This window comes from Spermophilus citellus (assembly GCF_964194105.1).
Source record: "Spermophilus citellus genome assembly, chromosome: 2".
Taxonomy (NCBI): domain Eukaryota; kingdom Metazoa; phylum Chordata; class Mammalia; order Rodentia; family Sciuridae; genus Spermophilus; species Spermophilus citellus.
The window spans coordinates 10411032-10423117 of NC_138183.1; the positions used below are offsets into that span (position 1 = coordinate 10411032).

Consider the following 12086-nt stretch of genomic DNA (forward strand, 5'->3'; position numbering starts at 1 on the left):
GTCTAGTACAACTGAGGTGCCATGATTAGTTTCCTGAAGGGTTCTGTTAATTGACCTTTGACCCTTGCCTTAGGCTAACATGAGCCTTTTTCATACAAAAGTGTGAAAACTATTTTCATTACATTTTCCTCTGGTTGTACTTTTTATTAAAGTAGTTGAAACATGACTTGTTTTCATTGCTTTAAGCCACCCAGTCTGCTATTTTGTTATGACAACCAAGCTGATTCCTCCCCCACTCCCAACACTGTACTAAGGGATAGCTAGGCCAAGTGCTCCATCACTGAGCTATATCCCCAGTCCATTTTCATTGCTACGAATACTTCACACCGAACAATCTACAGGTTAAAAAAGTAAAAAGGGGTTGGGGATGTGGCTCAAGTGCTCAATCCTCAGCACCACATAAAAATAAAGATATTGTGTCCACCTAAAAAAAAAGTCAATATTTAAAAAAAAAATAAAAGGAAAAAAAATATGCTGCCAGACTGTGATGCAACCTAACCTTGGAAGCTAAAGATACAAATTCCCACCATGGAAGTCTGAATAGTCTGAAGTTCTGGAAACTATCAAAACCCATATGTACTTCAGCTCCATACCTGGGAAGACATTTGTGTGACTCTGGTAGTCCACAAATCAGTAAAAAGTTCATATCCCCCAGAACATCCTGATCAGAAGATACTTGAAACCAGAAATGCTTATTTTACAAGTAAGGAAACAGCCCCCCAAAAAGTGGTGAAAGAAATAATGTTACAGCTCATGGTCACAGACTTCTACTTGTCAAGGAGATAAGATTCAAAAATCCAGGGGCTGAGGATGTGGCTCAAGCGGTAGCGTGCTCGCCTGGCATGCGTGCCGCCCGGGTTCAATCCTCAGCACCACATACAAACAAAGATGTTGTGCCCGCTGATAACTAAAAAATAAATATTAAAATTCTCTCTCTTTAAAAAAAAAAAAGATATTGTGTCCACCTAAAACTAAAAAATAAATATTAAAAAAAAAAAGATTCAAAAATCCAGATTATACTATGTCAGTAATAACTGAATACTGAAGGGCAAATTTCTTAGATGAAGAATGCAGTCGTGCAGGGTGCAGTGGCGCATGCCTATAATCCCAGGGGCTTGGGAGGCTGAGACAGGAGGATCATGAGTTCAAAGCCAGCCTCAGCAATGGTGAGGTGCTTAGCAACTCAGTGAGACCTGTCTCTAAATAAAATACAAAATTAGCCAGGGGATGTGGCTCAGTGGTTGAATGCCCTGAGTTCAATTCCCAGTACCAAAAAAAAAAAAAAAAGGATGCAGTCGTAACTCTGAAGGGACAGTCCTGGGAACTGTGAGCACAGGAGTGATATGACCTGACTTCTGATTTAGTTGACAAGGAGTCCTGTAGCAGCTGTATTAGGAACACATCTGAGAGCAAGAGCCAAAGCAGGGATGATTTAGGTGTTTTTTTGTTTTTTGGTACCAGGGATTGAACTCGGGGGCACTCAATCATTGAGCCATAGAGACAGGGTCTCATTGAATTGCTTAGTGCCTCACTTTTGCTGAGGCTGGCTTTGAACTCGTGATCCACCTGCCTCAGCCTCCCAAGCTCCTGGGATTACAGGCATTCACCACTGCGCCCAGCTAGCAGACATTATTTAGGAGGTTGCACTAATGGTCCAGATAATAGGCAGTGATAGCTCAGGCTAAGCAGGCATCAATAAGGGTGGTAGGAATCAGGTATATTTGCAAGGTAGAGTAAATGGGATTTGCTGGTGGCATGTAAGAAACAAGGGAGTCAGATGTGACTTCAAATTCAAAATATCAAACAAGCATTAATTGTAATAGAACTATAAGCATTTGGTAAATAGGACAGCAAAGCCCTGGTATACCTTTAGACTTCCATCTCAATCTAATCCATGCCAAGATTGCCCTGTCTGTCCTTTTACCCATGTCCTTCCATTTCCTGGAAGTCTGTCTCACTGTGGTCTGGGGCAAGGCTTGTTAACTCATTCATGTGAAAAATATCCATGGGCTGGGTCTGGAGACCATAAAAACAAGTGGTTCTGCCTCCAGGGAACTTCCAGGTTGGCTGTGAAGACAGATACATAGGCACATCATTTAACTATGTTTAGGGCCAAATCAGGTTGCACAGAGAGTCTGAGACACAAGGAGAGGTTGCTACTTATAATGGGGTGGAAGAAAGCTCCCAGGATTAAGTGACACATGACAGCAACCAGAGGCTTCTTTTTTGGGGGGGTGGGGTTCAGGGATTGAACCCAGAGGCACTTTATATCCATGAGCTACATCCCCAGTCCTTTTTTATTTTGAGATAGGGTCTCACTAAATTGCTTAGGCCCCACTAAATTGCTAAGGCTGGCCTTGAACTTGTAATCCTCTTGTCTCAGCCGCAGGAGCCACTGGGATTACACGTGACTGCCACACCGCTCAGTTAACAAGAGGCTTTACTAGAGCTCTAAGAGATGGCCTATCTTTGTTAATGGCAGTGGAGGGACACCAGAGTACCGACTAATGACCGCTGACTGGGGCAGCAATGGAAATGCCCAGTCAGAAACCTAAAACCCTCCTGCTTTGTGAGTTCCTATTTAATTTTCAGGGTCCAACTTAAGTGTTCATTCCACTAAGAACATTAATACCAGTGATTATTATGCATAAGGTCTTGTACTGAGTTTTGTATGTATCTTCTCTAATCCTGGTAAACACCCTATTTCACAGGTGAGAAAACAGACTTAAAAGGGGGAAGGGATTTGTCAAAAAGAGTTTCCACCAGTACCTGGCAACACTGCAAAAATTCTAAACCCGTCGAGTTCACTAAAAAAAGTCTATGGATGCTATTTCCACTGCTGCATACTGCCTCCACCAGAACGTTTAGAGTTGGATAACAGCCATCTGACTTCGCCTCTTTCCGCCCACCTTGCACCATAAATTCCTCCAAGACAGCGGCTGAGTTAATTCACCTTCGAAAACCCTAACCTTTCATCCCTTCCGCACCTCCAGACCACCAGCCCCTAGCTGAGCAGCACAGATTGGGATAGCTACAAGGTTTCCCGATGAATGAACAAATAAATGAGTGGGTAAATTCAAGCCCATATTACTCTGCCATCTCTGGTCAGAGGCTGCCCATCCCAGGCCTCAGTTTCCCCAACTACACCGCTCAGGGCCCATGCCAACCTACAAAACCCCGGACGCAGGATAAGAAGAACGCACCTGCGGAAGCGGCGCGGGTTCCGCGGGCGGGGCGGGGCGGGACCGGACGTACTGCGGCGCTCCGGGAGGAAAGGGCGGAGCCGGAGAGTCCTAGCCGCGGCGCCATTGGCCGCGATCACCGCCACCCGGCAGTAGTTGCAGGGGTCAGCTCCGCCTTTTCCTCTTTCCCTCGGCTCCGGTAACGGCGGGTCGTGCAGCTATGGTGAGAGCGAGAAAATCCGGCGCCATCTGGTCGCCTTGAAGTTCCCGGGCTAGGATTGGGGGTGCGGGCTGAACACCGGCGCCTCATCTGCCGGCTGGGGTTAGGGATCTCCGCGCAGAACGGCTTAGTGCCGCCGCAGGCCGTCTCCCGTCTTCTCTCCCGGGTTAGACCCGGGAGATGGCGCGCGCCTCAAATGCCCTCATATTCACGTCGCGCGGTGGGCTGGTGGCCCAGCCTAGTAGCCCTCCTGGCCTCGGGTACCCTGCCAGAATCACGACCTGAGGGTGGGTGCTGACCCTGGCTCCCCATGGCGGAGACAAGACGATCCGCGGGGTGTCTGATCCACACCTTTCCCGCGCGCAGGCCAAGATTAAGGCTCGGGACCTTCGTGGCAAGAAGAAGGAGGAGCTGCTGAAACAGTTGGACGACTTGAAAGTGGAGTTGTCCCAGCTGCGCGTCGCCAAAGTGACAGGCGGTGCGGCGTCTAAGCTCTCTAAGATGTAAGTAGCCGGCATTGAGGAGCGCGTGCGTGTTGGGAGTGTTTGTGGACTTAGGAAGTTGGCTTCGGGAACTGGCCTGTTCAGGTGAATCATGGGGGCGCGGGAGAGACTCGCTATGTGCTTACTGTTAACTGCCTTTGATCTTGTGTGCTTTTTCTCTGGAGCTCCCTTGGTCAGCTTTTGTAGCTGGGAAAAGAATTGGTTGAAGTCCTTGAAGCTCTTAACTGTTTATCGCCAAAGCCTAACTGGAACCTTTCCTTCCACCTCTAATGAGCACTTGATTTCTTTTTTCCATGCCTCGGACTTCTTATTTGAGTTGTAACTTACTTGGTTAACTTGAGTAAGGATCAGGGAGACTTGTGAAAGGAACTAGGATTTGGAGTCATTTCCCTGAATGTAAATTGCACTTTTGCCACATCTTACCTGGTAGGTAATTCAGTTCCCCTTGCAAAGGTTTCCTCTTTAAAATATGCCACCCTACATACTCATAAAATTTCTGCCTAGGCAGGTGAAACGGGTGATTGAGGTGAGGAACACATAAGCATAGTTGTGTGATGGGTCCTCCAGACTATGTTTGTTCTGATACTGAGGGTTGACCCCCCCAGGGCAATCTACCCTGAAGATATATTCCCATCCCTTTTTAAATTTTTGTTTCTGAGGCAATCTTGCTAACTTGCTGAGGCTTGCCTGGAACTTGTGGTCCTCCTGCCTCGGTCTCCTGAGTTGCAGGACTTGATTATAGGCAACTGGACCTCAAGACCATATTTGCCCCAGACTGCTCCTAGATTTGTCCCTATCCCCATTGCATTTCAACTTCTTGAATGTCAGATGCCCATGACCTTAAATTAGGCTGGTTACCTGGCTTCTGGCATGATTCCCTCTCCTCTCCGCTAATTCAGATGGCGGATTGGGTTTTCATAGCCTTCATTCTTGGCTTGGGATTGAAAGTCTTCTGATCCTCCTTGCCTCTTCATTAAGCTGCCTCAGGTTTTGCCTTAACCAACACGTCCTAGCTCAGAAGCACTGGACTTAACAGCCTTTTACTCTATTCCGAGTCCCTGTACATTCTCACGTTCAGAATCCCTTTCTCCAGGTTGAACATGGATGGCTTTTGTCCCTGCTCTACAATGTCACTATTAGCCCTGAACAAGATACTTGGAGATACTGTGTGTCATACCCCCCTTCATTGATGTTTCTGTTTTGTAGCCGAGTTGTCCGAAAATCCATCGCCCGTGTTCTTACTGTCATTAACCAGACTCAAAAGGAAAACCTCAGGAAATTCTATAAGGTGAGGGGGCCCCCTGGGGACTTCAGCAGAAAACAAAGTTCCAGTCCTCCACGGGCGGGGCGGGGGGGGGGCCTTTGTGAAGAGGTTCTTTTAGGGTTCATGGGGCTGAGAATATTTGAGTTCTCCAGGGCCTCCCAGTTTGTGTCTGGGTTCGCGTGTGCGTGTGTGAAACAGGATCTATTCTGTCCAGGCTGACATTAAACTCATAATTCTCGTGCCTTAGCCTCCCCATCCCTTTGCTGGGATCATGAGCGTGTGCCAGCACACTCAGCTAGAGTTCATCTTACCAGCATGATTGCAGATGTCAAGAATGGTGTGGTGGGTAGTGGATCTGGCTGAAGACAACTTGAGCATTTCGGGGGGGGGGGGGTTAGGTTTTTCTGTGTTTGTCTTTCCCTGCCCCATTTCCCAGGAGGGGTGTCATTAAACCCAGGGGTATTTTACCACTGAACTTCCTTAGCCCTTTTTATTTTTATTTATCTAAGTTTTAAGTTTTGCAACCCTCTTTAGTTGCCGGCGTTACAGGCATGGGCCACATTGCCTGGCAGGGTGGTGTTATTCTTTTTTTTTTTTTTTTTTTTTAATAAAGAGAGAGAATTTTAATATTTATTTTTTAGTTTTTGGCGGACACAACATCTTTGTTTGTATGTGGTGCTGAGGATCGAACTCAGGCCGCACGCATGCCAGGCGAGCGCGCTACCGCTTGAGCCACATCCCCAGCCCCAGTTTTACCCGGTTTTATTCTTATAGTACTGAGGATCCGGCCCAGCACCTTAAGCATATTAGGCAAGTAGGAATGCCAGGGCTATGTGTCAGTCGCTACCAGGCATCTGCCATTCTCATTTGCCAAACCCCAGGGTTCAGAGAGGTCAAGTTGCTCAGTCATCTACAGTCAGAAAAGTGGCAGGCCTAGCTTCCTAACTGTGTCTTAGAGAGGACTTAATGGGTGCTCCTCAGATTTCCACAGGTGTCTAGCCCCTTGATCTTGAATGTTAATGGCCATTTTTGTGGCTTATCTTTAAAGTTAGCCTTATCCAGGTGCCAGCAGAACCCATTGGGTTCTTAAATTCACACATTTGATTTACTGTCTGGAATTGGTTCATGTGACTAAGACTCATGACAACACTGGAAGCTGCTGTCCCGGGTCGGATTTCTTGGAGGGCACCTCAATCTTGCTTTTAAATGGTTTTGACTGACTGAATCAGCTGCCTGGATTACTCTGGATAATCTCCCTTAATTGAAGTCATCTGATGGGGATTAATTAATGCTATCTAGTGGCTTCACATCAAAACCCAAGTTAGTGTTGGGGTTTGACTCACCAAAAAAGCTAGTATGGGACTGAGGCTGGGCCTCAGTGGTAGAGCACCTGCCTTACATGTGTGAGGCACTGGGTTCTATCCTTGGCACCACATAATAAATAAAGATTGTGTCCGTCTACAATTTTTTTTTTTTTTTTAAGCTAGTATGGTGTGTCTGGGCCAGCTTCCCAGAAGACACTGGTATGTAGGGGGTGGTTACCCTCCTGATAGGGTGTGTGCACATTTGTGTGAGAGGACATTTTTATCCTTAGGAGTGAGTCTGGAGCCTCATAACTAGCCATCCATTGAGGGCCCCTGCTCTCAGCTCAAACTGCTCAGTAGAGGAGGTAGGGGTGAGGGCTACACAGGGGAACACTGATGGTGATGTTCCATGCTGCACTGTCAGCCATGTGTAGCGAGTGGCTGCTGTGTTGTACAGCAGAGCTTGCAAGAGGTAGTAAACTTGAAGTAAATTAAGTGCCCCACCAGTACCAGCAGATGAGCAGGAAGTGGGTGGACAAGATTTCCTTTCCTTTGAGTTTCTTCCAGGGCTTGCCCTCATCGCCTTCCATAGTTTCTCTCTGCGGTTCTCTGCCTTGTCTCCTGCCCATTGGATGGCTGGTCCCCCAGGGAGAGATGTGAGGCTTTTACACATGCTCTGCTTCCTGCCCTTTCAACCGATGTCTTTCGTGCTAGCCTTTGAGGCTGTTGCTGCTAAAAGGAGCCTTCCTGAAACTGCTGCCTCCTCATCTTTGGGCCTTGTTGTCTGTTCAATCTTTGCTACTGGGTTGGGAGCTCCTTGAGCAGAAACTAGGTCTGCTTCGTTGCTATGCTCACATTGGGCCTTGTCCTCAGGTCTGTTGCTGAACAAAGAAGAGACCAGTGAACCACCCTAGTCTGGGGCCCTTGGCTTGAGAGGAGTGGGAGCCGAGGGTAAACACAATGGCTCTTTTTCAGCTCTGGGCAGTAGAGGGGCAGAGCCTGCCCCTTATGCTGGTAATCTTGGCCAAATCTTCCTCAATATCTGGCATAACTGAAAGCCAAGGTAGTAGTTAGTAACCACCCTGGGATCTGGTGGGTGTCACATGCCCTTTGTTGGATTGTGGTGTGACTTTGGCTTCATTATTGGCAGCCTGGCAAGTAGAAGGAACACTGAGGTGTGGGTACCTCTAGACCCAGTGAGTCAACAGCCTTACATAAAATGAGGACAGCCCCACCAGCCTTGGATTTTGGGCTGGTGAGTGAGCATGTGGCCTGCTGGCCTTCAGTCCCACATAGCAGCCTCTTATTGGGTGAACGTCCTACAACCCCTTGCTGCAAACCAACTTCTCTGTCCCCACAGCACCTTCCCACTCAGCATCTTCCTAGTGGTCTCTCCAAGTCTCATTCTGGCCCCTCAGGTCTTCTTCATCCTGCTGTTGCCCCTAAAATCCTATTCTCAGATTGACCCTGCTGTCTGTGTCCCAGGGCAAGAAGTACAAGCCCCTGGACCTGCGGCCCAAGAAGACACGAGCTATGCGCCGCCGGCTCAACAAGCACGAGGAGAACCTAAAGACCAAGAAGCAGCAGCGGAAAGAGCGGCTGTACCCTCTGCGCAAGTACGCGGTCAAAGCCTGAGTGTCACGGCGCAATAAAACAAAAACTGGCTTTCAGTGCTTTGTGCTTAATGCTGTTTCCACAGACCAGACTGAATAGGTGGTTTGGGGCTAAGGCTGGAGCTACAGTGCCAGGTGTCTAGTGGTCCTGCCACCCGTAGACAGCAGCTGCCTTGGTGTGGTGCTGGCAGTCCTGGCTGCAGGGTCTGATGGGCACTCTTAGTTACTGTGGGCCTGTGTTGTTCAAGTGTGACTTGAACAAGCAGTGGACTTGGTGTCTCGCCTAAATAGCAGCTCCAGACACCAATAGTTTGCCTTGTCGGGTGAAGGCACAGGTGTGGGCCACATCCAGAAATCCCTGCCAGAAGCACAGCACCAAGCTCCAGGTCCTGAAGTCCTTCCTGGATCCCTCACTGGGGCTGCAGCTACAGGTCTTACCTTCAAGGTTTCAAGGCACTTTCCTGTGTTGTAGTCCCAGACTTTGATCTGGAAGTAGAAGAATAAGGGATAGGAACCTCAATAGGCCACAGTGGCATTTTTGAAGCAGCTCCCCAACAAGTCCCGGACACCATCATGATCTGAATGAAGCTTCTTATCTGCAGGGTACATTTTAAATGGCCTTCGCCATGTCATGCCTGAAGCTATATAAGTCATAGAAGTGTCAATTCCACTGCAGTCTGGTCTGACTCAGACCTTAGTGCTGGCGAAATAGATTGGGCTAGTGGACTTATGGACATTTCTGGAAATGGGTACTGAAGACTCTGGGAAGCGGGGCACGTGAGCAAGGAGTCAGGAATGGCTGGGTTGGGCTGGATAGGTTACCGTTCCCGAGTAGCTAGCGCTGGCCAGCTGCCCCTCATCCGGAGAGAAAGCTATGCTGTTCACCCAGGCTACATGGCCCTTGAGCTGGACCATCAGGCTGCTGCTTTTGGGTTTCCAGATGTGGATGTTCTTGTCCCAGGAGCCAGATCCCTAAAGAGAGCTCTGTGACAGTATGGGGCCAGCATGCTCACTGGACACCCAAATGGCTCTTTAAGGGTCTCATGTCCAGCCAAAGACTATCCTGAAACCCAGGGCAGCCCACCTTACCAGGAGGCCAGATGATGAATAACACAAACAGCTGATGTTGCCGCTGTGACCCTCCAGTTCCTGGTGGAATACAGCTGGGGTCCCTACCCGCAGGTCCCAGATGCGCACAGTAGAGTCCCATGAGCCTGTGGCCTGTAAGCAGTGGCCATAACTGAAGTAGCCCCAGCCTGCCCTTCTGGGGCCACTGAGGCAGGGGTCAAGGCAGAAGTGAAGCTTACCAGGCAGTTGGCATTGGGGGAGAAGTCGCTACTCTGGATGGAGTCATGGTGCCCTTCCAAGTGGCGCAGTTTGTGTCCCGACTGAGGAGAGAGGCAGAGGGCAGACCCAGGCCCTCCCTGCTTGGCAGCCTGGGTATTGTGATAAGAGCACTGCCTGGGGAAGCACTGGGGGCCTAGATAGCAGGGAGGAGAGGCAGCCCAGATGGGGATCTCCTGCAAAGGAGATTGAGGCCCAAGATCTGATGGGGTGTGTGTAGGGAGGCTGGGAGGGCTGCAGTGGGGAACTAGCAAGGGTTTGGACCAGCAAAGCAAGAGGTGTGGCAGGTGGTGGTCCCCAGCCCCTTCACATACCTGTACTTCCCAGAGAATCACCTGCTTATCCCAGCCACCTGATGCCAGCTGTCTTGAGTCAGGGCTGAAGCTGAGTGTCTCCACACTCCGATGGTGACCTGCAGTCACCATCCCAGTGACAGAAGTTGGGGGAGGTGAAACAGGATACAGGCCTGGAAGGGGACCCAGGCTGGCCACGTGGCACCCAGGCCCACCCCCACTCACCTTTCAGCACCCACAGACATTCGGCTCTTGATAGGTCCCACAGGCGGATGGTACGGTCACTGGAGGAGCTGGCAAAAAAGTAGCCATCGGGGGAGAAGCAGCAGAACTTCACCGGGCCTGAGGCAAGGAGTTAAGGGCACTGCCCTCTACCCTCTGCTCACTGCCCAGGTCTTTGGCCGCCCACCCATCACCCAAACTCCAGTCACCTGGAAATGCTTGGATTTCCAACCTAGGCCTGGCCAAGGCTCGGCCTGGAATATCTGACCCCAGTTTATTACTCTAGAAAGTCTACTCAGATGTAGGCACCTCCTCCCTGAAACCTCCCTAACTCCCAGCCTCCGTTCCAGTCTGCCTTTCAGCTCCCCAGCCTGGACTTCCCTACTCATGGTGTTAGTCTGCTCTGCAATTTCCTGGTTTTGTTTTCCTTCTCTCCCTTATAGTTAAGTCTACTGGGTCTTTACTGGGTGCTAGGCTTTTTGTGTTATCTGATTTTGTAAGGTAGCAACTTATCTCCATTCTATAGAGGAAGGAACTGGGTCAGGTGACATGACAACCAAGATCATAGTCCAAAAGTGGTAGATAGAATATGGATGGCCCTAGAAGGCATGCTAAGTGAAGCCAGTGAAAAAGACAAACACCATTGATAAGACAGGAAGTAGAACGGTGGTTGGGAGTAGGGAGAGGAGTTGTTTAGTGGGTACAGTTTCAGTTTTGCAAAATGAAAAGAATTCTATAAATTAGTTTTGTAACGTGAATGTACTTATCTCTGAACTCTACCTTTAAAATGGTTAATAAGTGCCAGATGTGATGGTGCACGTCTGTAATCCCAGCTACTTGGGAGGCTGAGGCAGGATTGCAAGTTCAAAGCCACCCTCAATAGTTTAGCCAGACGCTATCTCAAAAAATAAAAAGGGCTGGGAATGTAACTAAGTGGTAAAGTGCCCCTGGGTACAATCCCCAGTACTGGAAAAAAATAAAAATTAAGGTCTGAGTTCTGATCTAAGAGCTGGAAGCCCCAGCTATCAAGAAGTCCTGTCTCCTTGTCTTGCTGCTCCAGCTATGTCCAGGACCAGTGTTGGAGGTCATTAAGTTAGGCTCTGCAGAATGCCAGCACAGACCTATGGACCTCTGTCCCCCAGCCAGACTGCAGAGCCCCACCTGTGTGGCCACCCAGCCTCCACAGCAGCTGCCCACTCTTGGTCTCCCAACCGTACAGATAGCCGTCCTCAGAGGCTGTGAGCAGCGTCTGGCCATCGGGAGAGAAGGCAGAGCAGTTGACCTGGAAGTAGAGCACAGATGTGGTCCCATTTCTGGGACAGGAGATACCTGTCCATTCACTTCTGATCCCATCCTCCTGGGCCAGCCCTAAACGCTGCCCAGGAACCTGCAGTGGTGATTTGGACTTCAGGCCTCACTGTACAACCCAAGCTCAGAACCCTGTAACCTGAGCTGAAGCCAGAGCTGGAGCCCGCCTTAGAACCCCAGAGGCAAGACCCCGTTACAGAGGGGGAGCAAGTTCAGAGCAGCCCTGAGTTCATTTTAGAGCCAAAGCCCAAGAATACTGGAGCCAGCAGGAGCTTCAAGCCCTCTCTGGAACCAGAGCCCAAAACCTAGAGCCCGTTCTGGAGCTGAAGCCCAGGGAACACCCTGAACCCCCATTACACAGAACCGGGGACTCTCAAGCGAGGAGCCTAGAGCCTGGGCAAAGCCCATTGGGCCTCACCTCCCCGCGATGCCGGCCAAAGAATGTCACTCTCCCCACGGAAAGTGGAGCCCTGCTATTCATGGGCCCCCGACGGTCCGACCTTGGAGGATTCCCTCCTAGGCCAGCGCTAGTCCCGCCTGCGGAACCGCGTTTAGGACTGGCCCGAGGAAAAGGGGAAACTGTGTACAAGAGATCTCCATGGTAATAAGGGCGGGGTGCGCAGCCGCGTTGGGGACTTTGGGAAGCCACAAGGAGAAACAAAATCTGGGGAAGAGCTCTCAAGTTGGGGAAGGTGCGGCTGCGGCTGGCAGAACCGCCGCGGGCAGCTGGGAGGAGAGGCTTCCAGCGCTGGCCTTTGCCTGCCCGGCTTTGGGCTGCTCAACCACGAGTCGCGACTGCTCAGAGCAGCCGCTAGAGGGCGCGCCAGATACGC

General features: G+C 50.0%; 2 protein-coding genes across 2 annotated transcripts; one reads left to right on the top strand and one right to left on the bottom strand.

The window, feature by feature from the left end:
• Positions 1-3266: 3266 nt before the first annotated feature.
• RPL35 (ribosomal protein L35) lies at positions 3267-8143 on the top strand. Its single transcript, XM_081312060.1, has 4 exons — positions 3267-3405; positions 3769-3905; positions 5112-5193; positions 7959-8143. The coding sequence occupies exons 1-4, from the start codon at positions 3403-3405 to the stop codon at positions 8106-8108; spliced, it is 372 nt and encodes a 123-aa protein (XP_081168186.1). The 5' UTR covers positions 3267-3402; the 3' UTR covers positions 8109-8143.
• A 131-nt stretch (positions 8144-8274) lies between these two features.
• WDR38 (WD repeat domain 38) lies at positions 8275-11737 on the bottom strand. The gene is made up of 9 exons (XM_081312074.1): positions 11672-11737; positions 11107-11227; positions 9949-10065; positions 9745-9842; positions 9394-9474; positions 9176-9307; positions 8909-9058; positions 8525-8572; positions 8275-8444 (listed from the first exon to the last, which is right to left on the bottom strand). The coding sequence occupies exons 1-9, from the start codon at positions 11732-11734 to the stop codon at positions 8370-8372; spliced, it is 885 nt and encodes a 294-aa protein (XP_081168200.1). The 5' UTR covers positions 11735-11737; the 3' UTR covers positions 8275-8369.
• Between the last annotated feature and the right edge of the window lie 349 nt (positions 11738-12086).